We start from the raw sequence: 26,632 nt of genomic DNA on the forward strand, positions 1-26,632 counted from the left end.
TACACTATGCACAAGGATCTTTTATCTTGACAATTCTCAGTACTGTATACATGTCTCACCTGAGCACAAATTATGCCGGTTTCATAAATAACAAAAGAGCTGTTAGGTGGCAACATTCTGCTCATTAGGAACTGCTGATCTTGATACATACTATACAGTATATATATAATATATATATATATATATATATATATATATATATATATATATATATATATATATATATATATATATATATATATATATATATATATACATACATACATATATACATATATGTATACAAATATATATATATATATATATATATATATATATATATATATATATATATATATATATATATATATATATATATATATATATAAATGTCTTTTACTGTAATACCATAGTATAATATGAAGATAAAAGGGTCGATAAAATACTATTTGAACGGTGTTTTCAAAAGTAGCTGTCCGTACAAAAGAAAGTTGATGGAATCTGCTATTATCTATCAAACCAACAACATGAACTTGTCAGGGCATTGGAAATTGGACAACATCGACGGGTTAATCCTCAGACCTCTTCTGAAGAAGGTGTTCCAGGAAACACGACCACCAGAGTTAATGAGGTAAAAAACCACTAGGGTATTGTTTATTTTCCCTCCTTCTTGGGAAACAGTCACCTGCGTACCATTGTAGACTTAATGCCACACCTACATATGCTTTGTATATATACCCTTGTAACATTTCGTCTGTCCATATTTTACCAGTGAACAGGGGCACAGAAGGAAGTGCTCGAAATATATGGTTGCAACGTTCAAATAGTGTTTTATGGGCCTTTTATCTTCATTATATATATATATATATATATATATATATATATATATATATATATATATATATATATATATATATATATATATATATATATATATATATATATACAATTATATATATACATACATACTTACATACTGTACATACATACATACATATAATCGTTTATTTATTCATAAATGTGTGAAAATCTACTAGTACAAGAATGTTTGATTTTAAAGCTGATCTTTTGGCACCTAGTAATGATAACAGATGGTTTTTAAAATTTTAGGTGGTAGTGTTTATGGTGTACTGCTAAATGAATATTCCACATGAAAGAAATAATTCAATAATTTTGTATGAAAAACATGTTATGTTTTGTAAATGTTAGTACAGTAGTCTTTTTTCTTGCTTGGTGTACTATTAAAGTCAGTGATACTCCCCAGATTAATTCACTGCAGCACATGGTGTGAGCTTGTCATCCTATGTAGTATTAACATTTTCCTCCATGATATATTCCAGTTGCCCAATTAACACACTTTTTGCCCAGAATATTAAATCTGATCGAGAATTTAAAAGCATCCTTTTGCCTTGGTAATGTTTATGGAGTTGAGTACAGGTATGAAAATTTCTACTGATATTTCTATACTGTGCACAAACTTAATTGAAGTAGTTATTGGTAATCCTTGTACATTTACTGTATATTGTAGATCCACACTGATGACTAGATATGGCGAATAACAGAGTGGCATGAAGTGGTTGAGTGCAAGTAGCAGTTGGTTGCAGTGAAGCCCAAAGGCCAGTGGAGTGATTGGGTGAGTGAGTACTTATTGTGGATACATTAATTGTTTCACTGAAAATCTTGAAGTAGTATATTTTTGAATGTTAAGGTTAGAGAAGAAAGTTTGATTTTATTTGCATGAAAAACCCTGATTTGTTATTTTCAAACTAGATCTTCACTGCAAGGATTGAGAAAGTAACCTCTAATTGTGAGGAAATACATCACTTCTCTCTTGACATACTGCTCTTTTATCTCCATTAGATATCTATAATTAAACTCACAAGCTGAAAAGATACCTCATTAATACTGTTAAATACTACAACTCCACTTCCTTGCTCTTAGGATGATTACAAAGTGTTATGAATGAAATAATATCACTGTCTTTTTAAAATCCATACATAGATTTTTTGGGACAACACCCTTAAATAGAATTGTCAGCACTCAATGCTGCATGTATTAGGACTCACTTTTTCTCTTTGTGTTGCCATTATGACTAACTATATTCAAGCAGTTTTAGCTCAGTTTCTGCTTAAATTGCTGTTGTCATTAATCAAATTCAAACATTTTCAGGGTTGAGCTGTATTTCTAGTATTAGAACTCCAATAGGAATGTGAATCCAAATGCTGCAAGGGTTTTAATTTGTTAAGACTACTTGAGCATAGATAATAATGTACACTTACTACTTTCATTAACAGGACTAGTTGTGCATAATGTTGTTTGGGACTTCAGTGTATTTATTACAATCATGTGTAAGATTTGTAGAGTAAGGGGTAGCACTACTTAAGTTCAAATACTTCTGAGGCTTCTACATACAGACAGTCTCCTGCCATCCACAGGTTAGTATATGCAAGTCCCACCAGAGTACATGTACTATTAATTCAAGTATTTTGGATATTTAAAAAAAGTGTGTTTCAAGGTACAGTACTTAGGAGGGTACTTATTCAGATCTTTAGTACAGCACAATGTATCAAGAGAAAGGGTGATTAAAAGTTATGGAAAACCATATTTAATGACAGCAAAGTTATAGAATACTGTACTGATGATGTTAAACAGAGAGCAAGAGAAAAAAAAAAGGGTGACAGAAGAATTTACAGTACTACAGTGTGCTTTGTTTTATCATAAGGATAGTATAATTTGGTATAAGTAAATCCATATTGCATATTTTGTATATAAATCATTCATACATCATACCAGTAAAGAGCACTATTAATGTGAGCTTTATATTTAATCATATTTATCAGAAATAATGGGTACAATCTTTCTGCTTGACTGTGGGGGCCCAAGGATAGGTTTAACACAAGGGGAGACCTGCTCATCCACAATCTTTGCAGCGTTCGTGGAACCAGTTCCCTGTGAATGGTGGGGGTCGACTGTCATTCTTTTTCAGTTGCAGTTTGTACTACTCTCACACAGATTTTTTTAGAGCTTACCTAAATATTGTCAGGGCATCTACCTGTACCCACATACTATCATGGCTCTGCTGTATTGCTTATGCCTACACCCAAGAGCTGCCAAGACCCTGATGTATATCTTATATCTGTACCAAAGTACTGTTGGACACTGATATATTGTCCTGAGTCATATCTCTGACTATCTGCATAGGCATGTCCAGTTATCTTGAGTATTGTTCTTCAAATCATAAGTAATTCTGTCACTTTGTAAATATTGTCAGGATTATGGAGCATTTCCTCAAGTTTAAGGTAATGCTACATACATAGACTCTCAAGGCATTGATGCATTTTCTCTTAGGTTATAGGGAAATATACCCGTCCCAAATACAGTCAGAACCTTGATATACTGTACTTCCCAAAATTACTAGGTAGGACCAACAATACCCAGGGCTCTTGAGGTATTAATTTTGTCTTCATTCATAGGCGAGATCACTGCCACCCAAGTACATCTCTAAGCCTGGGATAAAGACTATTCGCCTCACAACCTAAGGAGAAAAAAAGAAAACTTAATCATAATTCAGTGAATATAAGGTCTGAGAATTTCATTTTGCTGGTATATAGCACTGTGTTTGTTATGAAAAGGAATATTAAATTGTTTTAGTCAGAAAAAGTCATGTAATGTTCTACAGGCATTTCACAGTAACTTTCAGCAAAGTCTTAAAGTATTTTGACCCATATACCTGATTTGATCACCAGGCTCCTCTAGAAATGGGAACTTTTAATTCATGAAGATATCTGAAGGCATCATATTGATTTTACTCTTTTATTAATTTGATGTTGAAGTTGAGATGAAGATGAGTGTGATGAAAGAGAGTGATGTGCTATGTTACAAGTACAGCAGTGCTGTAATCTCTACAGTATTACAGTAATTTTCTTATATTTATTTTACTCTGATACATATGATTGAGTATTGTGTTGGCCTTGTAGAAAAGTCTTTATAGTCATTCTTCAGTAGAACGTACTTATAGTAGATACAAAAATTCCTTTAATGTGCAATGTGATTTTGCACTTAAATAGAATTTGGCAGAAAAGTTTTCAATTTTGCCTAAACTATTTGACAAAGGGAGATGAATAATGCAGTAAATAGATAACATCCAATGTCCATGGAGTTTTTATAATGTTACTAATCATGAGAGGAAAATGAGCCATCAGGATCTAGGGAAAAGGGTAAAAGCCTCCAAAACAGGAGCAGGAAACTTAAAGCAACTTAATTTCATTTCATCAAAGTTTTTAAAATTTTTTTTTAAGGTTGAAATATGTTCAGCCTACATGTAGGTCTCACACACATATACACACATATATATACATACATACATACATACATATATATATATATATATATATATATATATATATATATATATATATATATATATATATATATATATATATATATATTGTATGTATGTATATATGTATATATATTTCTTTTATTTATATATACAGTATATATATGCACACACACCTTGAGTGAGAGGCTCATACTTAGAAATAAAGTCTTTTCAGATGCTGTGATGTGAAATCTTAATAAGAATTTGTTGTCTTGCATTATGAAGTAGAGAAAGTTGATGGTAAACAAAGGACTTACCGGACCATGAAGAATGTTCTTCTAAATAAAAGGCAAGTCTTTTATTTTGTGTTTTGTATGTAACTCAACTTGGCAAGGTCAAAGTTACTGTTGTATTGAAAAGATCTTAATTGAATATTTCCCTTTTTTATTCATGTCACAGATTACTTATATACCTGACATTTTTTCAGCTTTGTTTTTATCTACAATTGCAGGCAGTCATGATCTGCAAACATAAGAAGTAATTTTATACATTTTTTTTTATCAAACATCCAGTGCATCCTCTCTTGATTTTAAGTAAAAGTTGGTTCTCAATTCAAAAGAAGTAAATCTTCCCTGTAATTTTCGCAGTTAGTATACTGTGCTGCATTTAGTGATGAGAGACTAAACTTTTGTGGCCAGTACCAAAATAAATAAAAATTGAGTTCTGTGTGTACAGTATTAGGATTATTTGAATGTAAGTTGAAATGGTTATACAGTACTTACTTATTTAAGAAAAAAATAGCTTACTTGTACAAATCCTTGAGGAATAGCAAAGAGAAAAAATACAAATACAATCAGAGATGTTATAAGTCAATAGACTGAAAGGCTCAAAATATGCAAATTATTTTTTAAACAGTTTGCTAAAGGGAGATAGCATAAAGGTAATATTTGAAACTATGGTTATTTATTCATCAAAAGCAGAATGATTTGTAAAGTACTGTTACTGTAAAATACGTCAGTAATTTTTTTGTATTGAATTAAGAAGCTATAGATAATTTTAACTGAAGGAAACCTCACAGAAATTTATATACTTGAGCATGGTAGACTGCTAAATTTGAATAATGTTCTGATCCAAAAAATACTGCACTGTGCTTCAACTTACCTCATAGCAAATTAAAAGAAAAAAGATGATAAACTTATGGCTGTCACTAACGCAACCATCTGAGCTCGCTTTTCTCTTGGGGTTAAACTGAAGGTTTCTGAGGTACTGTCTGACACCGACGCTTTTTCTGTCATAAAAGTATCTCTTTAGTAATTAATAAAGAAACAAAAAGAGAGAAGATTATCCCTGCCAGCTGTAATTCATATTACTGTACATTATTCAACAAAATTTGACCATATATATTTCTAGATGTTACTTTTGCCAAGAGAAAAAGTAAGAATGGCAATTTTAGGTAAAAGTTGTATAACGAATGATATAAATTAAAAATTACTTAACAAAAGATAAATATAATACAGTAAATGTTAGTGAAACTTTAAATTTTTAACATTACAAGATTTTGAATTTGTATCATTACAGTAAAAATAAAAGATTCAAACTATGCTTAATTGGTATTGAAACAGTAGAACAAATGCAGTGCCACATACAAATACTGTAAACAGTAATTTGTTGTCTTACCTTGTTTGTACATGATCCATCAAAGGCTTTTTAACTATTTAATATGAGCAGTAGCATTATATTTAAAAAAAATTATCAATAAGTTATCCTTGTTCATAATAACTCCGCAGTTTTTAGGGAAATACATTTTTGTTGTGTTGTAATTTAGCTTGCTGTATGGTTTTGATCTACACCATTAATAATACGTAATGACAAATGGTGGTTAACTGTTATACTGTACTAGGCTAGTAAACAAAGGAAGAAAGATAATAATTAGGTTTGCTGGTAACATTAAAAGTTCAATGTTAAACTGTATGATTTAGATTTCAAACAGTGTTAATTTTTGTTTTATACAGAAAATTATCAGGAACCCTGAATGGAGAAAATATGACATTTACTTTTTTAAAATTCAAAATAGGTTTGTTTAATATAATATTGATATATAGTAAAACAAACTTACAATACTTATGGAATCGTTGCATGATTAAAGGATATGGAAGCTTTGAAAAATCAATTTCATCGTCTTCCACTGAATGTTTAGGTTTTAATGTTCTGCATTTCATTTTTGAGATGGAATTTTGAATAGTACTTTAGAATACAGAAACTCATAAGTTTATTCTTATAAAAACTTTGTGGTTCTGCACAATAAGTATGTCAGTGAAAAGTACTTGACTATACCAGAATGTCTTATGGCTGTTGAGCTTAGTTGTTGATCATAACTTTGATGTTGTTATTTTCCTATGGGTGTGAAAAATTAGATCAATGTCTTGAACAAATTGCCATAAATGCCAAATGATAGTTAGAGCTGAAAGACAGGGGGTTCTACCAGAGACTTGTTGCTTAACTTTGGAGATGAATTAACTGAAACTGTGTGTGCCACTTACAGGGATGCCTGATGAGCCACTGACCCAGCCCCAATCTTTTTTTTTTTTTGTGTTATTCTGGTTTGAAGTCAAACTCTGCTGTTTCAAGTAGTGTTTTTATTTTTACCAAGTATTTTTGTTTACCCATTACAAGTCATTGCATGAACCTTGTTGGTGTTCAGAGACACACACTTCTCAAGTTTTCTATTTTACTTAGTGAACTTGGCATGCCTTTGACAAAAGTCCATTAAAAAATATGAGTTAGAATCTTCAATTGTTTTTTTTATCTTATTCAGTCATCAAGTTTTTCTTGTCAAAGAACAAATCCTGTGAGCCAGTTAAATTAGAGATTAAATTTGGTCAGTAATTTGGTTGAATTGCTTTTGAGTCATCATCATCATCAGTCAATGCTGTTGCACCCACTCACTTTCAGTTTGCATGTAGAGGAAGTGTAAGGTTCAGTTCAGCAAAGCAACTCTACTGAGTTTTTCAAATGGCACTTTTTAGGCACAGAAGTCAGTCTTCTCTAGTGATGTTCTGTCCTTCCAAGTCCTTCTTGTCACATTCTTGAAGGAATTAAAGGGTTGCCAATGATCATAAATCGTAAAGCTTAAATATCCACAAGAGAGATCTCTCATATGTAAAATCAAGAGGCTTCTCCTTAGGAATAAAATTCTAGTAAGGGTCATGAGCATGTCGAAAAACTTTTTGGCTCTGGAAACTTTTTGTGGTCGTGCAAGGGTATTTCTCAGCTTTTCAGTATTCAGTTCAGTGATGTGCTGGGAGTTCTTTTATGATTCACAGCTACTTATCCTGGTGCTTTGCCACTTACCCTTGTACTGTCAGGGGTCCTGAAGAAGTTCTTGAGACTCGTTAACCCTTACAGCCCTACAGCAGTCCACAGATCATTCCTCTCAGAAAGAGGTCATCTTACTTTTAAGAAGGATGGCATCATGGTTTTCCATTATGGTCCCCATTATACCTTTAAGACCTTGCTGCTGATAAGGAGCTGTAAAAAATTTTATACAGTACTAACTACTGTACTAAAGAATAAGTTTCTCAGATCTATTAAGAGTTCTATATCATGTCAGCTTCCAAGTTTGGAGTGATGGCATTGCTAATGTTTCATGCTTCTTTGGACTAAGAATTGCGACCTGTCAGTAATCTCTGAGAAAGGAAACGACTGTAGTAAAAGATTATAGAATGCCAACTTCAATTATACAGACATACCAGGCAGTGTGAGAGTATGTTACAACTTTGGGTTATTCTTCTCTCAAGATTGACCCTGTCCAGTCAACAGATAATCAGTTTTATATTCAACATAGCAGAGTTTCTATTATAAAACTGACAAGGTGGCGCTGGCAAAGTTTAGGTTGCAACTGATAGATGCCCTGGCACACACATTATCAAAGAGTGAGACTCCATGATGCCACATGAGAAAGTGGACTTCCTATTGAATAAATTAAAGCCTTGGCTATCCCTAAAGTGAATGAAGAAAGGACCATTTTCTTTTGCTGTTTCTTGGTTTTCTTGCCTAACTAACGGCCCCCCATGCAAGTAATGCAGCATATACTCATATTGACAATGTTTACACGTCTATTGAAATGGAGCTGGTGATGTACCACAAATTAGATTTTCATTCCCACACAACAATGTCCATCTGGCACAGCAAGTCAGTCATTCAATGAGGGAGACCAACCATTGTAACCCACAGGAAGAATAGTAAATTCTGTGTGTCAGAATATTATTTATGGTATTCTTTAGGAATCTTAGGTGTGGGTTTGCATGTAGCTTTAATATCATATTTTCTGGAGATGTAGTACATCTGAGTCATCAGCAAAAGAAGGTTGGGTCAAATGTTTGGTCAGCAGTTCCTGGGCAATCTTTGTAGATGGTGTGCAAAGGTTTGATCAGTCCAGCTCAGAGATGACTCAGTGAAGTCCCTTTTGAGATATCCTGGCTGACAGCTCTAGTTGTTGCTTTAGAGATTGGCACATTTTTGTTGAATTTCATCTCAAATATGTGTGGATGGTTTCAAATGCCTCTCTAGAGAAAGCTGAGTGGTCTGCTGTGCTAAAAACCACTACCAGCACTCAAGTCCCTCATTCCTGATTCTTGTTTAGTGAGAACTTGTTTCCCGTCCAATTCACAGATATTATTTTGGGTTGAGATTGCTGCCTCATGCCTTTCTCTATCCTTAAGAGGAACTCACCTCAATCAGCTACCTTTCAGGTACCTACATCACTATGCTTACATTTCATGATAAACTAAAATATTTCCTTTCATGCCTCCAAAGTATTGAGGGCCTACAACTTAGCTATTCTTGCAAATCAGGTCTTGATATATCCACTTGAAAATATGGTAGTAGAGTGTACTGTACAGTGCTTTGCTACCCATTTTTTCTTAACAATTAATCTCAACAATACAGCCATTCTCAGAATAGGGGGCAATAAGAACTCCAACCCATTGTATACATAACACATCTTTACTGTGTTTACTGTTTTGATTCGTTGACTGATAATCTACATTAATGTTCCTTCTAAGAGGGATAGTACTGTTACTGTGTTTACCTTTCCTGTTTCATGGTCGGATTTCATGTTCTTATGAGTAATGATCGTTATGATTGTGTTTTGTACAATTAATGTTTCCTTGCTTTGTTCTGACTAAAATATATGCTGCTAGTTATTTGTCCAGGAAACCTTGGCTGGCTGTTGGGCAATATAATTTACTGATAGCATCACTCATTATATTTAATATTTGTTGACTTGAGTTCTGCTGTTGAGAACTTTTTTTTTCGAAGGCAGTAGTTCTGTCTGGAAAATTACTCAACCTATCATATGAAAGGCAACGCATACAGAAGTTCATCTTTATACTTACCCAACCTACTATGCATTCTACAATACAATAACATTAAAATACTCTACCATTTTTGTTCTTTACCAAGTAGGACAATTTCTGGATCGGGGTCCCGTGTCACCCGGTGAAATAGTCCATTCAGCACTTATTTCTAGGTAATTCCGTTGCTAGATACCAGAGAAAGCTAAATGAAATGCTGGAGTTACTACCCCCAGAGCGAGCTCCACTAGATGGAGTCGTGTATGGAAAAGGGTGAACTACAAAACACGGAACCTTATCCTAGAGATTCCCAATGTCAAAAGTCCCAACGAGAGAGTGCCGATACAAGCCCATGCACTACTCATGGACTGTATACAAGGCAACACTAGCCGCATTCCATTTTAGCACGTTTTTTCGTTCACACGTAATTTCGTTGTGATCCTTATTTTGTGCTCTATTTTGGATTTTTTATGGCATCCTCAAAGGTTCTTCTTCAATTACTTGAGTACCAGTGTTTTGTTGTTTTTAGGCGATTGAGGCTTCTTATTTTCCTTTAGTTTAATAATTAAAGGAATTTATAAGGCACTGTCATTGGGTCTGCTATTAGGCAGGAAGTATTTTCTTAATACAAAACCTATTCAGGTGCTGTTCTAAGCTCATGATCTTAGACGGTGACCACTACATTATTTTCATTACATGAACTTAGAGGACCTTACTTATGTTCAGGGTAGAATTCTCCTAGTTTTCAACGTTTCTATTTAAGTCTTTAATAGCATAAGAATGATGTTTATTTCTCTGTTAATTTCACTTTGGACCCGATCCAGAAAAAGGATTTTGACAAAGGAAAATCTATTTCTGGAGAGGGGCCCGTGTCACCCGGTGACCCACCCCTGTTTTTCATTCTCTCCCTCCCTTGATAAACTTCATTCTAGTGAGGTGGGTGCTAACATGGAATGCGGCTAGTGTTGCCTTGTATACAGTCCAGTGCATGGGGCTTGTATCGCACCTCTCTCACTTTTGATATTGGGAATCTCTATAGGATAAGGTTCCGTGTTTTGTAGTTCACCTTTTTCCATACACGACTCCATCTAGTGGAGCTCGCTCTGGGGGTAGTAACTCCAGCATTTCATTTAGCTTTCTCTGGTATCTAGCAACGGAATTACCTAGAAATAAGTGCTGAATGGACTATTTCACCGGTGACACGGGCCCTCTCCAGAAATAGATTTTCCTTTGTCAAAATCCTTTTTAACAAAAGTGACTTTTAACAAACCAATTCCCTTTGGAGAGGTCTTTTTAAGGGAAAGATCTGAATTTAGTCCTAGATGCTATAGCTACAGTAGCCTTTGAATCACATGTTGCAGGATATGGATATTTTTCTTTCTTTTCACTTATCAGTAGATATGTGGCTACCTGCTGGTGGGATTTCATTTCCCTTGAAGATTTCTTGGAATATTTCCTCCATTTCTGTCAGGTTGTCGGTAGGACTGATGACAGGTGACTGGGCCGTAACAATGTCCACTTCAGGGAGAGGCGGGGCTTGCGACTCTATGACTCCACCCACCTCTGAAACTACGTCTTGATATTGGTCGGTGTTGGGTATTACCTCCTCCTCATGGAGAAGGTCATCAGGAGGGTCTGTGCCAACTAGGAAACAAAGGATTCATGCAATACACAAAACTGAAAGATGTGCAGGATGTGTGCATGCACACAAATTTTTCGGAGGATTTGGTCGACGTCGAAGGGCTTCGTTATTCAAGACATTTAATGATGATATTTAGGCCTATGCATGATCATGTGGTACCATACAAACAAATCTCAGTGGTGAAACAAAAGACCATAATTATTCATGCAGTCATTGAAAGCAGCTCTACATAAAATTATAAATATCTAAGGCAAAGTTCCAAATAGTTGAACTTGCATCACACTACAGTACTCGTTTTGGTCTGTTTTCATGGGTGAAGGGGAGTGCACTGACTAATAACCTGTAATCCAAGTTTGTAAGAAGAGTTATTTTCCAAAAATTAACACAGGAACCACAGATCATTGAAAGGTAATTTTGACTGTAATTGGGAACTACAAAAGAGAGATATAATATGGATATTGCTTCATGCCACATTTGGGAATACTATGAAAGCTTTTTGATGTTTTTGTGAAGATGCAGTGCTAGGGAAACATACAGGGATTTCTGAATGCACAACGTGCTCTCACAGACAGACAGGCATACTTACATACATACAGACACATACACACGAGTTTGAAGTACCGAGATACAAGTAATGATGGACTAGCTCTTTACAATTTGTGAAATTAGAACTTAGCAAGGTGACAAATATCCAATGACATAACTTCTAATGCTTGAACAATGATGGTCCCTTTGCGACTGTACCTCCTTGAGTTTTAGATAGAATGCCCACAGATAAAATTGTGTTCTAAGTGAGATGGATTAAACCTAATCTAAAGGCAGGAAGTGGATTATTTGTAACCTAAAGTTGTCCAAGAAGTTTTACATGCCATTCTTGTGCACTTGTGATCCTGTGTGCTTGGGTGTAGATATGTAAAACCTTTTTTCTCTCGTGAGTATGCGTAGTGCTAAATAAGTTCACAGCATGTACTGTAAATGTACATGTAATATTTTCCAGTTTCATGAAACTTACAATTGCATGCTACTGAATAACATGAGACACAACTGCAGACATATGGAATTACATAGTCAAGTTGTCATTGATGACAAAGAATTTAATGCTTCTGACATCTGTTAAGTTTGCAGATTTTACATTACAGATTGTTTAAATTTTGCGGTAGATACAAGTGATTATGTATAGCAAGCAAGATACACACTTGAATACAAAGGCAATTTTAATTGGAGCAAATCTTCATTACTGACCAGTTATGGAAAAGTAAAGCCAGAATTAAAATACAATATTTAAGCACTCAGAGAGCCATGTAAGCCAAATCTCTCTTATTAGATTGCTGGTAAGGTGATCCATTTTAATGACTGACCCATTAGTAATACAGTACACAGAATACTTCTTATTAAGTGATGCATGTTGATTACTTGTTGGAATTTGCCTAAAAGAAATTTTGATAAAATTTTAATACCTCTTCGCTTTGGGCTACTTGGAAGTCTCACCTGGGTCAACTGTTGTGAAAGCAAAAGTTTCATTAATGTCGCTGGAACCAAATTCATTCCTTGCTGAAATCTGGACGTAATATGATGCTCCAGGTTCAAGCTCTGTGAATGTGTGTTCCTTTGAATGGTACATGGATGATGATGTTGTTCCTGGAACCGTGAAGTTTACCCACTTTTCATTAGAATCTGTCTCCTGCAGCATCGGGAAAGAAAAAGGAAAGGAGACGAAAAGATCTTATTTGAAAATGTGTCAAAGATTGTATACCATGATCCTGAAAAAGCAGACCAGTCCATGTTCTTTGAAATTAAAGACAGGTCACTTGATATTATTTCAGCCTACAACATAGGGATATCTTAGTTCTCATATCTTTAATGGCATAAAGTATACTACTTAGCCATTTCAAAATTCTCCTGAAATAGTCCACTACTAAAACTAGTCTAAGTGGTAATGCAACTGGCATTTCAGATAAAGCACAGTGAATAATAACTGTCTTTATTTGTTAGAAATCTCAAAGCAAACTAAAATATAGTAGAGACTGCTGTTATAATTTTTGGCTATGCTATTATGATTACTTTTGAATCTATCCATTACTGTTGTCATGCCTAGTACAGCACTCTCAATCCATTTTGTCAATCAGCATTAGGAATCAAGTAAAGATAGAGTGCATGCAGATAAATTGACATTTTTAGGTGTATTTAATTAAATGTTCTTCAGTCATTAATAGCCTGCCAGAATGCTTATGTGATTCTTAACATAAGCAGGTAAATTTTCCTCAAAACTAATCATGGCTACCACGTCCTCAATTTTTATAATTTTTCATAGTTTTAAAGTTCCATAAGTTACAGTTAAGGTTCTTTCTAAAAAATGAGTAAGATATAAGTTATTTTAATTCAAGGATACTAATGAATGAGACAAAATTGTCCATGACAAAGCACTATTTGGCTGGCTACAAATGTGGATATTCTTTAAGATTTATAAAAAGGTACTCAACATTAAGGATGGAGATGTAGTAACTGCTAGAAGTTTATCTAACCTATGTAAGAATTCAGCCAAAATATGGTATAGATATAAAACTTTAAGAATTATCTATACTGTACTTGGTGAATTTATGGTTTATAGCTTGCCGTAAGAGAAACACTTATAACAACATCTTTAACACGTGTACAGAGAGGAAACAGAAATAGTGTTTACTGGGACTAATATTCAGTTTTGAAAGTTGAATTAAGTCAGGTCTGAAAACCCTCTAATGATATGATGCACTGTATTCATACACGAACGTCGATACTACTGTATTGTACTTTCAGTGATATTTGAGATGAAGAATTTGAGGTTGTTTTATAAAGACTTTTTTAGTACATTTTTGGAGGCTCAGCAAGAGTCTGTGACTTGAGATATAATTTTTAATTTGTCCCAGATTGCATCTACTTTGTGTTGCCTGCACTTGACTCATTAAGGGTGGTTGAAGTTACATCTGTGTATACCCAAAAACATTTTATGCTCAATATCAAACAATATGTAAGCTGCTGAATATCTTCACTTATAACTTAGCAGATATAATATTTTCTGATAAGCGAGATTGCACTAATTGCGGATAACGGTTGATGCTCCCATAAGAATTGCAGTGATATTCAGTTATTTTTCCACTTCCATTTACTGTATTTTGTGGTTTAAAATTTTCAGTTCGTGGTGTCATCAGCAGTGAACATGAGGACAAGCTGACATCATTTGTAGTCAGACTACTTTTTAGCTAAAAGACACTCTCTAGCTGCAGTTGTACATGGATTCTAGAAAGGGACCCTGTCTATTTAAAGACTGATCTTTAGTTTCAATTCAGTGAATAATCTTCTAAGAGAAATAACTGTAGGTTTTAATGATTAGTCAAGAGAACTGAATAATTTATTGATTAATACATAGAGAACATTGAGTAGTTAATTTATTAGTAAAGATAATTTCTGAGCTCTAGCTATCACGGTAAGCTTTCCAGTTAACTAACGATATTTTTATTGAAATTCAGCAATTTACTGTTAAAGTTTATCAGTTAATAACATGTTATTCTGTGCTCATGTCTGTAGCCATTATATTTTGAGACTTGTATTTGTTAATGATGTACATGTAAATGTTCTTTCTTCAGTATCTCTCTCTAGGTAAATTGTCTCATCTTAAGGTACATACATGTTGTTATGTATAATTTAGATATCTAAAGATATAATTCTAACTAGCTGTCAGATTTTGTGTCAAGTCTTCTACTTGGTGAAAAAGAAGATATTGTTGGGGAAAAATACTTGAGAAAGAAATTGCAAATATCTTCACCTAAGTTATTTACAAGAATGAGGAAAACTACTGGGATTTTCATCATTTAGTGATTCTGACTGAGTCTCAAAGGTGAATCTCATTGAAGGCTAAGGGAACTTTTCTAGTATTCTTGAGACAGAGGATTTGTAATGTAGGTAACTAGAGAGCTAAACTTTGCTTTCTCATTGACTTACATAGTAATTAAAACAAAGAATGTAAGAGTTGCCTTCAATACAAGCTCTTTAAAAGATTTTCTTATTACAAAAGTTGAGCCCTAATAGTTTCCTAGCATGGTACAGTCACATTTAATTTATTTTAGCAATTTTTTTTTTCATTCATGGCATTATTTCGAAAAGTTTAATGGAAATATTGTTTGCTGCTGTTTTTTTTTTTCTTTCTGTAGTTGTTTCCATAATCATATTTTTGAACACAGAAACACGTATACAGTATTTATAATGCAGAGAGCGACTGTTGACTTGAAGAAAAGCTTTTTGGAATAGTAAACACCTTACCTTATAAGCAAAATACTGACCATTGTGAGCACACACAACAGAACAAGTGACATCACACTTATGATTCCTGAAGGTGGAAATGTGTGGAGGCCCCTAATCCCAGATAACAACATTAACGATTGCAATATTTGTGTGACATTATCAATCCTAGGGTTTTGCCCATTACTTGATTGTATGATTGGCAGCCCACATACTAAATGTCGGTAACCTGTATTCAAAATCCAATTCTATATTGAAGAATAGCAGTTTTGTACAGAAAGTTGAGTTACATTTCAAAAGGTTGGTTGTCTCAGGTACTAATGTTAGTATTTATGTTTCTAAAGGTGTGTAGCCTTGTGTCAGAGTGCTGGTAGGTTTCTTGCCAAATGTTGGTAGCATTGTATCCAAGAGCTGATAGCCTTGTGTTCAAAGGAAATTAGCTGCTGTTCTTACAATTGAAGGTGGGTACAGTAGTCTGCTTCATTTGTAATACCAGTAGATTAGAATTCGTTAGTTCTTTTAGACCTAGCTAACACTTTTATGTGCTTTTAATGAATTTGTGTTTGCCAGTAGGAGTCACTAAATAATTTTTAGAATCTGAGGTTTATGGCATCTGATGTTTCCATACTTGTACTTTGATCAAAGTCAGAACAAACTAAATAGATAGAGGGCTGTTTGCCTATCCATCAAGTAATGAGAGATCACTGTAGATTGATAATATAAAAATGCTGCCAAGAGCAATGAGTTCAATGATTATTTCAATACTGTGCTTAAAGACAGTAATGTTAGTATTTCATGGCTATACTAGTTAAAGATATTAAGAATTCAATTTTACACCTTCATGTTGCATCTATACCTAAATGCACAAATACAGAAATACACAAACTTATACAGTACTGTATATCTATTTACTGCATGGGCATATGTATAATAAATACATGAATGGCACACGTAACAAAACATACTGTATTTATGTACAGTATGTGCTTATAATATATTATATATACATTATATATATATACATACAGTAAACCCCTCGTATTCGCGTTCTCATGATTCGCGGACTCACGCATTTGCGGGTTTCTCTGTGGAACATATCTAGCCATCATTCACGGAAAATTCGCCCATTCGCGGTATTTTTCACTGAGAAATATTCACTATTTACTGTATTTTCATATAATTTTCATGAATAAATGCACTTTTTTGTGATAAAACTATAAAAAACTCTGGTATATGCATTTTTACAGGGTTTTTTCTGTGTTTAAACTATCAAAATGGGCAGTTCTAAGTGTTTTTAGAGGGTTTTTAAGTATTCATGATTTTAGCTATTTGTAGGGGTGTGGGACGCATCCCCATGAATACGGAATTCATTGTATAAGGGGTATATACTGTATATATATATATATATATATATATATATATATAATAATATATATATATATATATATATATATATATATATATATATATATATATATATATATATATATAATATAAAATACAGGTATTCCTTATGAAGGCCCATATACTGCTACAGAAATTTGCATATCAGTGGCTCTTATCCATGGTATAAAATCATTCACATTGTGGAAATGGAAAAAAATTGCCAAGTTTGTGAAATTTGTACAGTTCAGCTGTATATTTACACTTGGGGCGCAGCATCTATTGACTTTTCATAACCGTACATACTCACCCAAACCTACATATATCAGTATCAACATTTAAACCCCCCCCCCCACACACATACATATACATATATATCTGTATGTATATACAGGTCACTGAAAAGCCGTCTTGGTTGTACAAGCAATATTGAGGTTTAAGTCCTTGTTTTGTAGCAGTAAGAAAAATGTTTAGGGCTTTCTAATTGGTATGTAGTATTAATATTTTAGAAAAACACACACATCAATATTACAGTTTCAAGTGGGGTTATGATCATTACCCACAAGGTCTTGATTTGTAAAATGGATAAGAACCCTTTTTCTGTATGCACATAAATAGGAAGCAGGCAAAATTTCACACACAAATGTAAATAACTTACATTTCTGTAGGCAATGTTGTAAGCCAGTACAGGGGAGTAGCTCTCCACTTCCCACACTAACGTATATCTTGTGTCTTTGTCTCCGAGTTTAGGACTTGAAAACCTATAGGAGGAAGTAGTTTTCATTAGTAAAGGTATGAACTGAAAGAAATGCCATTTAAATGAAGGATTGCGCTGTAACAGATAATTGATCACAACTGATTCATTGCTATTATCTAGAAGATGAACCCTATCAATATGTAACAAGCCCATAGGGGTCATTGACTTGAAATTCAAGCTAATTGGTATTGAGGCAATATTCATAAATGTTGAAATGAACAAGTGTCCGAGTATTGATACTCTTCACCTGACAGGTTTGGGTCTCCCCGTCAGCCGTACGAGGGCTGACGAATTCCCCATAAAATTCGAGGCGTTGCAAGTATAGTAACCAAAGTCACCCTTCTGCACTCTATCAAATTGCAGGGAATGTCTGTAGATAAGAGAAAAAATGAAAATGCATCATAAAACTGGTTAAGGGAAGTTGCGAAGAAAAAATTATTCAGTGTAGCCAGTCCATTTTTGACGTGATCTACAGACAGATATAAGGGCACATTTTTATGTAAGTAATAGTATTTACAAAGCTAATGGAAGAACTTTAGCATTTTATTTACATTAATGTGGTAATATTTTTTTTCCTTTGTGTCTAGGACATAAGGCGTTACAGGTGAAATGTCAGAACTCAAGGTTATCTGGTGAAGGAAAAACTGATTAATGAAAAATGCCTTTAAAAGAAATTTAAGGTAATGTTTGAGTTTGATATATTTTTAATTTATGTTTTCTCCGACATTTCTTAAATGTAGTTTGCACATGTTTGTAGAGAAATGAATACTAAAGTAAAAATAATTAAAATGTATTCAGTAACTGGTTGCCAAAATGCTAAAGATGAAGAAAATGACTATCTAAATCTAAAAAAGGAAATGGGAAGAAAGGCCAGTGTAGTTCACACTTAAAAATATTTGCGTAAATTGACACACAAACTAAGAGATACTGGGACATTACTTTTTATTTCTGGTATCGTAAGCTACTTTTAGTCTTAGGGGATCAACGGGTGACCCATTTTCTCGGTACCACTTGACCTGCGGCCGGGGAGTGGCATTTACAAAGCAGGCTAAGGTTGCATCGTAAGAGACGCCTGAGTAGACCTCAATTTTGTCTGCCATGACTTCTGGAGGATCTGCAACAGAAGGGAGTATGGATTACTCTCTCTCTCTCTCACACACACACACACATGCTTCCCATGAGCCCTACGAGGTTTGTTGAAAAAGTTAAAAAAAAGAAATTTACTCAACTTCACATAACCTGTAGTAAGATTAAATAGCATACATGTACTTATCGACAGTATGCCTTTAAGGGAAGTTTTAACGTGAATATATACAATTACTATTTTAGGACACTTTTGCAAATGAATATTTTAAATGCATATTGGAGAAACTTGATTCAGTACTTAGATACCTCTGAGCACTACGGTAAACAGCAGACTAACTTGGCAGAAGTTGAAAAGATGCGTTGAAAAACAACATGGTACAGTGGGAGAATATGGTTTGCACCATTTTCTTCTTTTTCAGTTAAGTCTATTTTCGTTGGGGGATTGGGGTTTTTTAACACATTTTTCACTGTTCAGAACACTTACGCATAACCTGTAGATTGATAGAAGCATGGACCGGATCTCCCGCTCCGTTGTCAGCTGTACATGTATATATACCATTGTCTTCAGCCCTAGCGTTTGTCAGGGTGAGATTGACGCCTTCCCCGAGAGGTTGAGCTAAACCCTGAAATGGTAATGATAGAATTATTTTGTCATATCAAATAGTATTAACAAAATTAAGGAAGATTTCATTTATTTCAGGGCAAAATGATATTCCGTTTATAAGGCATATATCATGAAGTTTCATCAGAGACAGTCTGAAAGGAGTAATACATACCTCTTTAGTCCAGGTGACCTTTGGCATAGGATTGCCCGTTACGACACACCTGAGGTAGGCCGTACCTCCCATCTTGATCATCATCGTGGTTCGGTTGTTGGCTGGATAGACCGTCGGTGGGACTGCAACAATAACTAAAATTGATAATCAGATCTGAAATTCAGTGCTCTTTATACATTCATTGTTTGGCTTGGAAATTATACAGGTAAGCATTTAAGACTATTTAGCTTTTGTGCAAAATAAAAGAAAAAGAAAATCAGCGAAGGTGCAAAACAAATTTACAAAGAAAATATATCACTTTCGTAGTAAATCACTTTTGAAGGTTCAAGTGAGTTACTGCATGGTCTGCTTGATGATACAGACCACAGTGTGATATAATTTTTATTGCGTATGATAAAAGGTAAATAAACAAAACTTAGACAAATAACCAAGTATTTAAGGCATTTATCCATGCAAGCTCCAAAACAAAAATTGAAAACAGTTGATCTTGCAAAATAAAGAGGTGAAAGAAAATTATTTAACAAAATTAACAAAAATATACGATTTAGGAGTAAGGTGCAGTGAACATGTATGTGGAAGCATAATTTATTCTATCAGTTTATAATATGGATGGATGTGCTGCAGACGTCACTTTACGGTCAAGAACGTGTTTTAGTGTAAATCTGGATGCAAAGCAACATGCGTTTCATGTTTTGGGTGCGCTCATATAATCTCCGTGTTTAGTGAGTTGGTATATTACAGTGAAGACAAGAACCAGTTTCGTATGTTACACTGTGATGGTGAAATTATTCACTGTTTACACGTGAATGTTTTGGGAACAAAATTACCTTTAACTTTAAGCGTATGACTGACAGATCTCGGAGGACTGGTCGAGATTTCACAGGTATAAATACTTTCATCGTCCGGTAGGACTCCATTGATGATGAGAGAGGTTCCGTTTCGGTTGATGCGTGGGTCACGGGAAACTGCCTGTTGACGAAAATGTAGACGCGTCAAAAGTGACGTTAGTGAGGGATATGGTGGCATGCAAGTGACATCAATTTAGTCTTATGGGAGAGGAAATACGTGTAAATACGCAATCTGTGCTGCAAAATATTGACAATTTTTCGCTGATTTTGTTTCACTTTTGTAACGAAATGAACTGTAGTTTTTCCCACAGGCAAGAATGAATAATATAGTCCTATTCTTTGCTTTAACTGAATATTGAACTTAGATCTTATAACAATTAGATCAGTTGTTTGGCAGATACTCATGTCACATGTGATTCCACTATATAAGTGAACAATTTATAAGCCAATGGCAGTATGGTACGAGGTTAACCTTGCGGGCAAGTGTTACATTCGGAGATGGTACCTAATAATGAAACAGCGTAAGTTTATAAACCTGCTTACAACACAGACATTATACTAGTAGGAGTGGATTTAAAAACCTTAATAATAAGGTGCGCCATTGACAAAGACTATTTGAGCCAACCATGGTTGGTCATCCAATTCACAGTTAGCCAGCCATATAGGCCAACGCACTGATCAAGGACCCGTGGTGGCTTGAAGCCGTTGAACTCAACACTGAAAAGAAATTTATATTTACACTGATTCGACCGAAAAAGAAAGGCATGGGGGAATCCGCATTAGCAAAGGATAGTAAAAGGGGGAAATAATTTCAAGAGAAGAATGAGAATGATCAGCAGTTACAGTAACAAGATCAATGGTTTTGGTAAAGAAAGTCAGAGCCATCATACCGCATGTTAGGGAACAAAAGATACTAGGGCCAAGAGAGAATCTTACCTGAATGAAGGGCCCTTCTCCTCTGTCTTGCAGAACCCACAGGATCTGGTTTCCCCGTCGCCACACCAGCGTGAAGTCCCCTGGGAAGGAAGAGCATGACTTTAGTCTATAAAAATAACTCTGCAGAACAGTTAAGAAACGTCAGACATTTGTGATATCAAAATGTATTAAAATGTTAGCCACGGGAGAGTGTGCACTATTTATATTGAACTCTCAGTAGGACAACCAGCAACAGTAATCCCAAAGTATAAAAGATTTTAAAAGCTTGGATCCTTCCCTTGCACAAACATACGGCAGTCCCTAAGAATACTAAGAATAAGTTGGTATTGTTTTCATAAATCAACAAAAAATTACTTACCCAAATTATGAACGGGACAAGGAATCACCAGTAGTTCTCCCAAATTAATGGCAAATTGTTGCTCGTCCGTGGTAATGACGGGGAGGTCGTCATCAGGATGAAGCTGCTCATAATAGTAGTCGTTCTCGGCGCCTGTGTGCCATGGTGACCCCACCTGACCTAAGCTCGATCTCATACCTGGAAAGGAAAAAGAGGGTTAATTAATTTAGCGATGAAGAAAAAAACTTTTTGTCTCTTTGCACCTGCAATAAGAACTATGCAGTGGGTCACTATCGAGCGTTTACATTAGGTACATAATTCACTGTTAATGTCAACAAGGGTGCAATGAATATCTCAGGAAGACCCCAAAGATGTTTACCTTGATTGAACTTGGGATTTACTGGCAGGAGAGATTATATATATATATATATATATATATATATATATATATATATATATATATGTATATATATATATAATATAATATATATATATATATATATATATATATATATATATATATATAGATAGAGAGAGAGAGAGAGAGAGAGAGAGAGAGAGAGAGAGAGAGAGAGAGAGAGAGAGAGAGAGAGAGAGAGCGAGATAATTTTCTTTTCAGTTTAGGAATAGAATATCCCTAACATACACCATACAGTGGGATTTAACTGGATGTTCCTTAAATATTCCAAAAAATCAGAAGCTTGGCTCTACTGGTGATGGGAAACCCGGACTATGCCTATGTCGACACACGAAAGTAAACAATCTTCATGCGTACAAAGCATGACTAATTGGCGTCTTTTATACTATCATAACAACCACCCAAGAAGCAAGCATATATTATGTTGCAGTATTTTTCCAAATGCGTTGTCACCATCCTACTAAAAAAAAAAAAAAGACGTTTAGCTTCTTCATTTAACGTGATGAGCCGGACAAACGCTTAGTGCGACCAGCCTTAAACTGTGGTAAAAACAGCCAAAACTTGATCATTTCATAATACGTTTGACTCCTGAGGTTCGAGATTGATCTGTCTTGATGACTGTACACTGGCCTAATGGGAAGAGATCTTTGTGCCTTGATTTGATTATAACATCAAAAATTCATATATATATATATTTTTTTTTTATGTGGAACACACACATAAGCATTCAAGGACTGGCGCAACCTCTAAGATTTGCATTCACGACCGAACAAAGATACATATGAAATAAAAAGTGACTATCAATCATTTTCATATAGGTACCATGTAAAGGCAGATAAAAATAACGTCAAATCAGTCCTACAGAAAAATTATTTTTTATGGCTTATCTTTCGGACACCGGTCATACTTGTAAGTGAACATGAACATGCTCAGTCAAGAAAAGTTGCCAAAAGCGATAATTACCGAATCTTGTCGCTACTACGCGACCGCGAGCCTCTTAATCGCTTGTCGTAGCCGCTTACTCATTTAACATATTTCTGTGTGCATAATACTTACAGTGTCATTCAGTGTAAAAATAACAAAAGCTGTCAGAAAACCTACTGAATGAAGGCCGAAGATCTTGTATACAAGGTAGGCAACCACAACTTGTTCTCATTTACACCCACAAGGTAGCCTGGGCCTATGTTTACCTGCTTGTTGGTCAGTCGTACCGTCATGTTGAAGATTTACAAATGTTGTAAATAACCTTTTGTTCTAGAATGGGTAAAACTTTGGCTGAAACCCATTTGGAAAATTGTATTCAGTATTGAAAGGAATGTTATGACCGAGATAGCCGTAGCCTAGTAGCCTACTAGGATTTTCCATTTTACTGAATGGTTCCGCCAATACAGAGACGTTAGGGAACCATAATTATTAAGGAAGAGAGTCGCTGTGGAAATCTATTATTAAAGGAACCATACTAACCTAACATACCCTAACCCAACCTAGTAGGCCGTGTTACTTAGCCGGTGCTCCGCCCCCAGACCTCCCTGTAAAGGAAACTCCACCTTTTACCAAAAGTTCCCCTATAAGTGCGCATGCGCAATAGCAAAAATGCAAGCAATTCTGAGGTTAATTACACATGAGTGACAAAAAATAATGGTAATAATGGTAAATTTTTAGTAAGCAACCAAAATACTATATAAAAAGTCAATTTCCAAGGTAATACCCAACGCAGAGCTAATACTTAGTTCTACTGGCTAATGTTTACAGGTGGCTTAGAGACAGCAGATGTAACTTTCAGCAGAAGTAATTTATGTAACGTATAGGCAATCTGAATGTATATGTGTGTTAAAGGTTTGGTAATAAGGTAGAATACCTGAGCTCACCTTGTCAGGGCGCAGCACCTTAGGATAGGCCTAGGTTAGGTTAGTTTGCATATTGGTCGAAATTTACCTCATATTTGCTTTTAAGCAGGTTGCTGCAAAAGGACTTAAGTGCACAAGTGCTTTTGCCCTTTTATCATTTTATCCCTTTATCAGTGCCATAGATCGTAATGAGTGCATTTTGTATGAATAAGGTACGGCATTGCAGAGGATAGCCTGTTCCTCATTGTGTTTCATTACGGTTATGTCGTTCAGTGAGTCAGTCGACAGAACTTGGGCTGACTGGATCCCTGGCCAAGTCAGAGTCTATTCATATGGATGCATTAATTCAAAGCCCATTGTGATTCTGCTGACATAATCTAAGAATTGTGTACTTGATGCTGAGGCACTGTAGTGGGTAGCAGCCAGATTGAAGTTAGCCTAAAACAGTAACCATATGACTAACTTAAAATGGTTTGTGAACACACACACATATACATACATATATTACATAAATGCATACACACTTGCACACACGTTTATGTTTGTGCATGTATGTAAAGTGAAGAAATTCATTCCTAGGTGTTGTTTGTGCATTATTGCAATAATATTGGATTTAAGAAGTGAGAAATTAGCTTACAAGTTAATTTTTGTTATTTTAATATTTATATAATAGTAAAATTAAGAATGCCAATCTTGCATTTGTGTCATGCATTCCTTGAAATTATTGCCAAAGGGAGGCATCATTTCTGTGTCCTCTTACAAGCAGAAATTGATCAGAATTAATCCAGTGTGGGAGTGGTGAAGGGAGGGGGGTTTCCACTGTATTATTATTTTCTTTATGTTTACTGTCTTCCTTAGGATCAGAAATTTGAAGCTTTTACATGAGAAGTTTGACCTCTGCAGTGTGTCCCTAACCTTCCTTTATTTACATGTCCATACAGGATGTTGAAAGGAATGCCTCCAGTAGGCTATTTGCATAACCAGTTCTAGAAATTATATTCGTTGAGGTTGTGCAGAGGATAGGATCCTCTCTCTCTCTCTCTCTCTCCCTCTCTCTCTCTCTCTCTCTCTTTTCCAGATTTAACTATTTTTGTTTATCCTTTGGAGGGTGTGGCATCAGAAAGGTATCGCCTTTTGGTTTCTTTTGGGATGAGGTGGTGTATTGACTTTATTAGCATTTTAAAGTGTAATGAAAAATACTAGGGCAAGGAAGATTTTTCAACGGTTGTCATATGAATGAATGCAATGATTATATCATAAAGAGCAATTGCAAGAAACTAAAATTAATTGGCTTTTAAAACCCCACTTAGTTAGGATGAGGCTACAGAACACCTGGAGCCAGAGAGAACAAAAAAAAACTTAGAGCATGATATAAAAGTAGTAAGAGTTAAGGACAGATTAATTTTAGTAATGGAAGATGGGCAGCCCCATTCTTGAAGTGAAGGAATAGGTCTGGAGAGTAATGTGGAGGATCTCAAAAGGTTGAATAAGGAAAAAATGGTCAAAGTGCCTCAAGGATAGGGGGAAGGTTAACAAATACCCGGAGTAAGGGAGAATAATATAAGTGAAATAATGTCGAAAAATAAATTGGCAAGCAGAGAAGGTTGTGGAAAAGACCCATAGAACACTTGAATGAAGGAAAGAGCGCTTAAAAGCATTAAATGAAAAGAAAAAGGTAAGAATTTTCAAAGGAGTAAGGGAAAAGGCCTAGAAAGTCTACAGTGGAGGAAGAATAAACATGAATACAGTAATAAAGGGAAGTGTCGAAAGTGCTTCTAATTTCGCTAAAGCGAGAAAAAATTACTGAAGTAGAGAGGCTTGTCAAAAGAAGTCTAGCATGCAAGAAATAGTAATAGGATGGAAAAGAATGCTAGACTATGTACAGAATAGCCAAGATCTCGCAGACATTTGGAAAATGTTGAAAGACATTTGAAATAACGAACAGGCTCTGGTATTGTATAAGGAAAGAGGGATTAGGAGTCAGTGATTAAGGCATTAAGTTCAAGGTCACTGGAGTACGTGTGAGGTAAAAAAAAATGCAACCGTGATGGAGTACTACGCCGAAGGGACTTTGGAGAGGTCCGGAGCGGGAGAGGGATGTGGGACGGGACAGGGACCATGAGGGAAGGGTGGGAGGAATACAAGTGATTATGGTTGTCATTTGTAAAAGCACCTTTGGTCAGCGATACTCCTCCTCAGCCTACTCCCCCGTCATCCCACCCCCACCCTCCCAGCTATGGGTTGAGAGGGATGACATCGTTAAAGGCTGTCCTCTGTCGTAGTGATTTGGGGGTTTTCAAAGTTCTACGCCACCCCTTCAGTCCCGCCCCTTCCCCCCACCCCACCTCTCCCTCTTTTTCTGGTGATTGCTTTGATGATTTCCTTCTTGGAATAGAGCTTGATTCATGAATGACTACAATTTTTTTTTTTTTATTATTGTCCGGCTTGTTTGCTTTGATGATCAAGTTGGCGGATAGATTGTCTTGTTAAGGGATCATTGTTGGGCAATTGACTTTTTCGGCATGTATTGCGCGCGTCTTGTATTCCTTTATGCAAAAATAATGATCACATAAATCTTTCAAGGGTAAGCCATATGGTTATTAAGTTGGCTAATTAAACTATATCGCACTGGATTGTCAAAGAAAACTTTTAACGAGTGAAGTAGGTAATAAAAGT

At 35.1% G+C, this 26,632-nt stretch overlaps 2 protein-coding genes across 10 annotated transcripts in view; one reads left to right on the forward strand and one right to left on the reverse strand.

Annotated features, from left to right (window-relative positions):
- Window positions 1-2,957: 2,957 nt before the first annotated feature.
- LOC136840169 (protein amalgam-like) overlaps window positions 2,958-26,632 on the reverse strand; it is a 186,054-nt gene continuing 162,379 nt past the window's right edge. The window contains exons 1-13 of one of the 8 annotated variants that reach the window (XM_067106631.1): window positions 23,574-23,595; window positions 21,713-21,889; window positions 21,355-21,434; window positions 20,398-20,539; window positions 19,571-19,704; window positions 19,279-19,417; window positions 18,648-18,822; window positions 17,956-18,078; window positions 17,610-17,712; window positions 12,785-12,977; window positions 11,065-11,298; window positions 5,462-5,588; window positions 2,958-3,514 (exon numbers count right to left, since the gene is read on the reverse strand). In XM_067106631.1, coding sequence (XP_066962732.1) covers window positions 5,473-5,588; window positions 11,065-11,298; window positions 12,785-12,977; window positions 17,610-17,712; window positions 17,956-18,078; window positions 18,648-18,822; window positions 19,279-19,417; window positions 19,571-19,704; window positions 20,398-20,539; window positions 21,355-21,434; window positions 21,713-21,889; window positions 23,574-23,580 — 1,623 coding nt within the window. In that variant the 5' untranslated portion in view covers window positions 23,581-23,595 and the 3' untranslated portion in view covers window positions 2,958-3,514; window positions 5,462-5,472. Of the gene's footprint in view, window positions 3,515-5,082; window positions 5,118-5,461; window positions 5,589-11,064; window positions 11,299-12,784; window positions 12,978-14,443; window positions 15,683-17,609; window positions 17,713-17,955; window positions 18,079-18,647; window positions 18,823-19,278; window positions 19,418-19,570; window positions 19,705-20,397; window positions 20,540-21,354; window positions 21,435-21,712; window positions 21,890-23,573; window positions 23,596-26,632 lie in introns of those variants that run through there. The other 7 variants (XM_067106629.1, XM_067106630.1, XM_067106628.1 and 4 more) reach the window with 7 other exon arrangements.
- The window catches only part of LOC136840170 (afadin- and alpha-actinin-binding protein B-like), a 422,145-nt gene continuing 418,547 nt past the window's right edge, over window positions 23,035-26,632 (forward strand). Inside the window, exon 1 of one of the 2 annotated variants that reach the window (XM_067106638.1) lies at window positions 23,035-23,240. In XM_067106638.1, coding sequence (XP_066962739.1) covers window positions 23,214-23,240 — 27 coding nt within the window. In that variant the 5' untranslated portion in view covers window positions 23,035-23,213. The remainder of the gene's footprint in view (window positions 23,241-26,632) is intronic. The other variant, XM_067106637.1, reaches the window with a different exon arrangement.

Source organism: Macrobrachium rosenbergii, chromosome 7, assembly GCF_040412425.1.
Source record: "Macrobrachium rosenbergii isolate ZJJX-2024 chromosome 7, ASM4041242v1, whole genome shotgun sequence".
NCBI lineage: Eukaryota > Metazoa > Arthropoda > Malacostraca > Decapoda > Palaemonidae > Macrobrachium > Macrobrachium rosenbergii.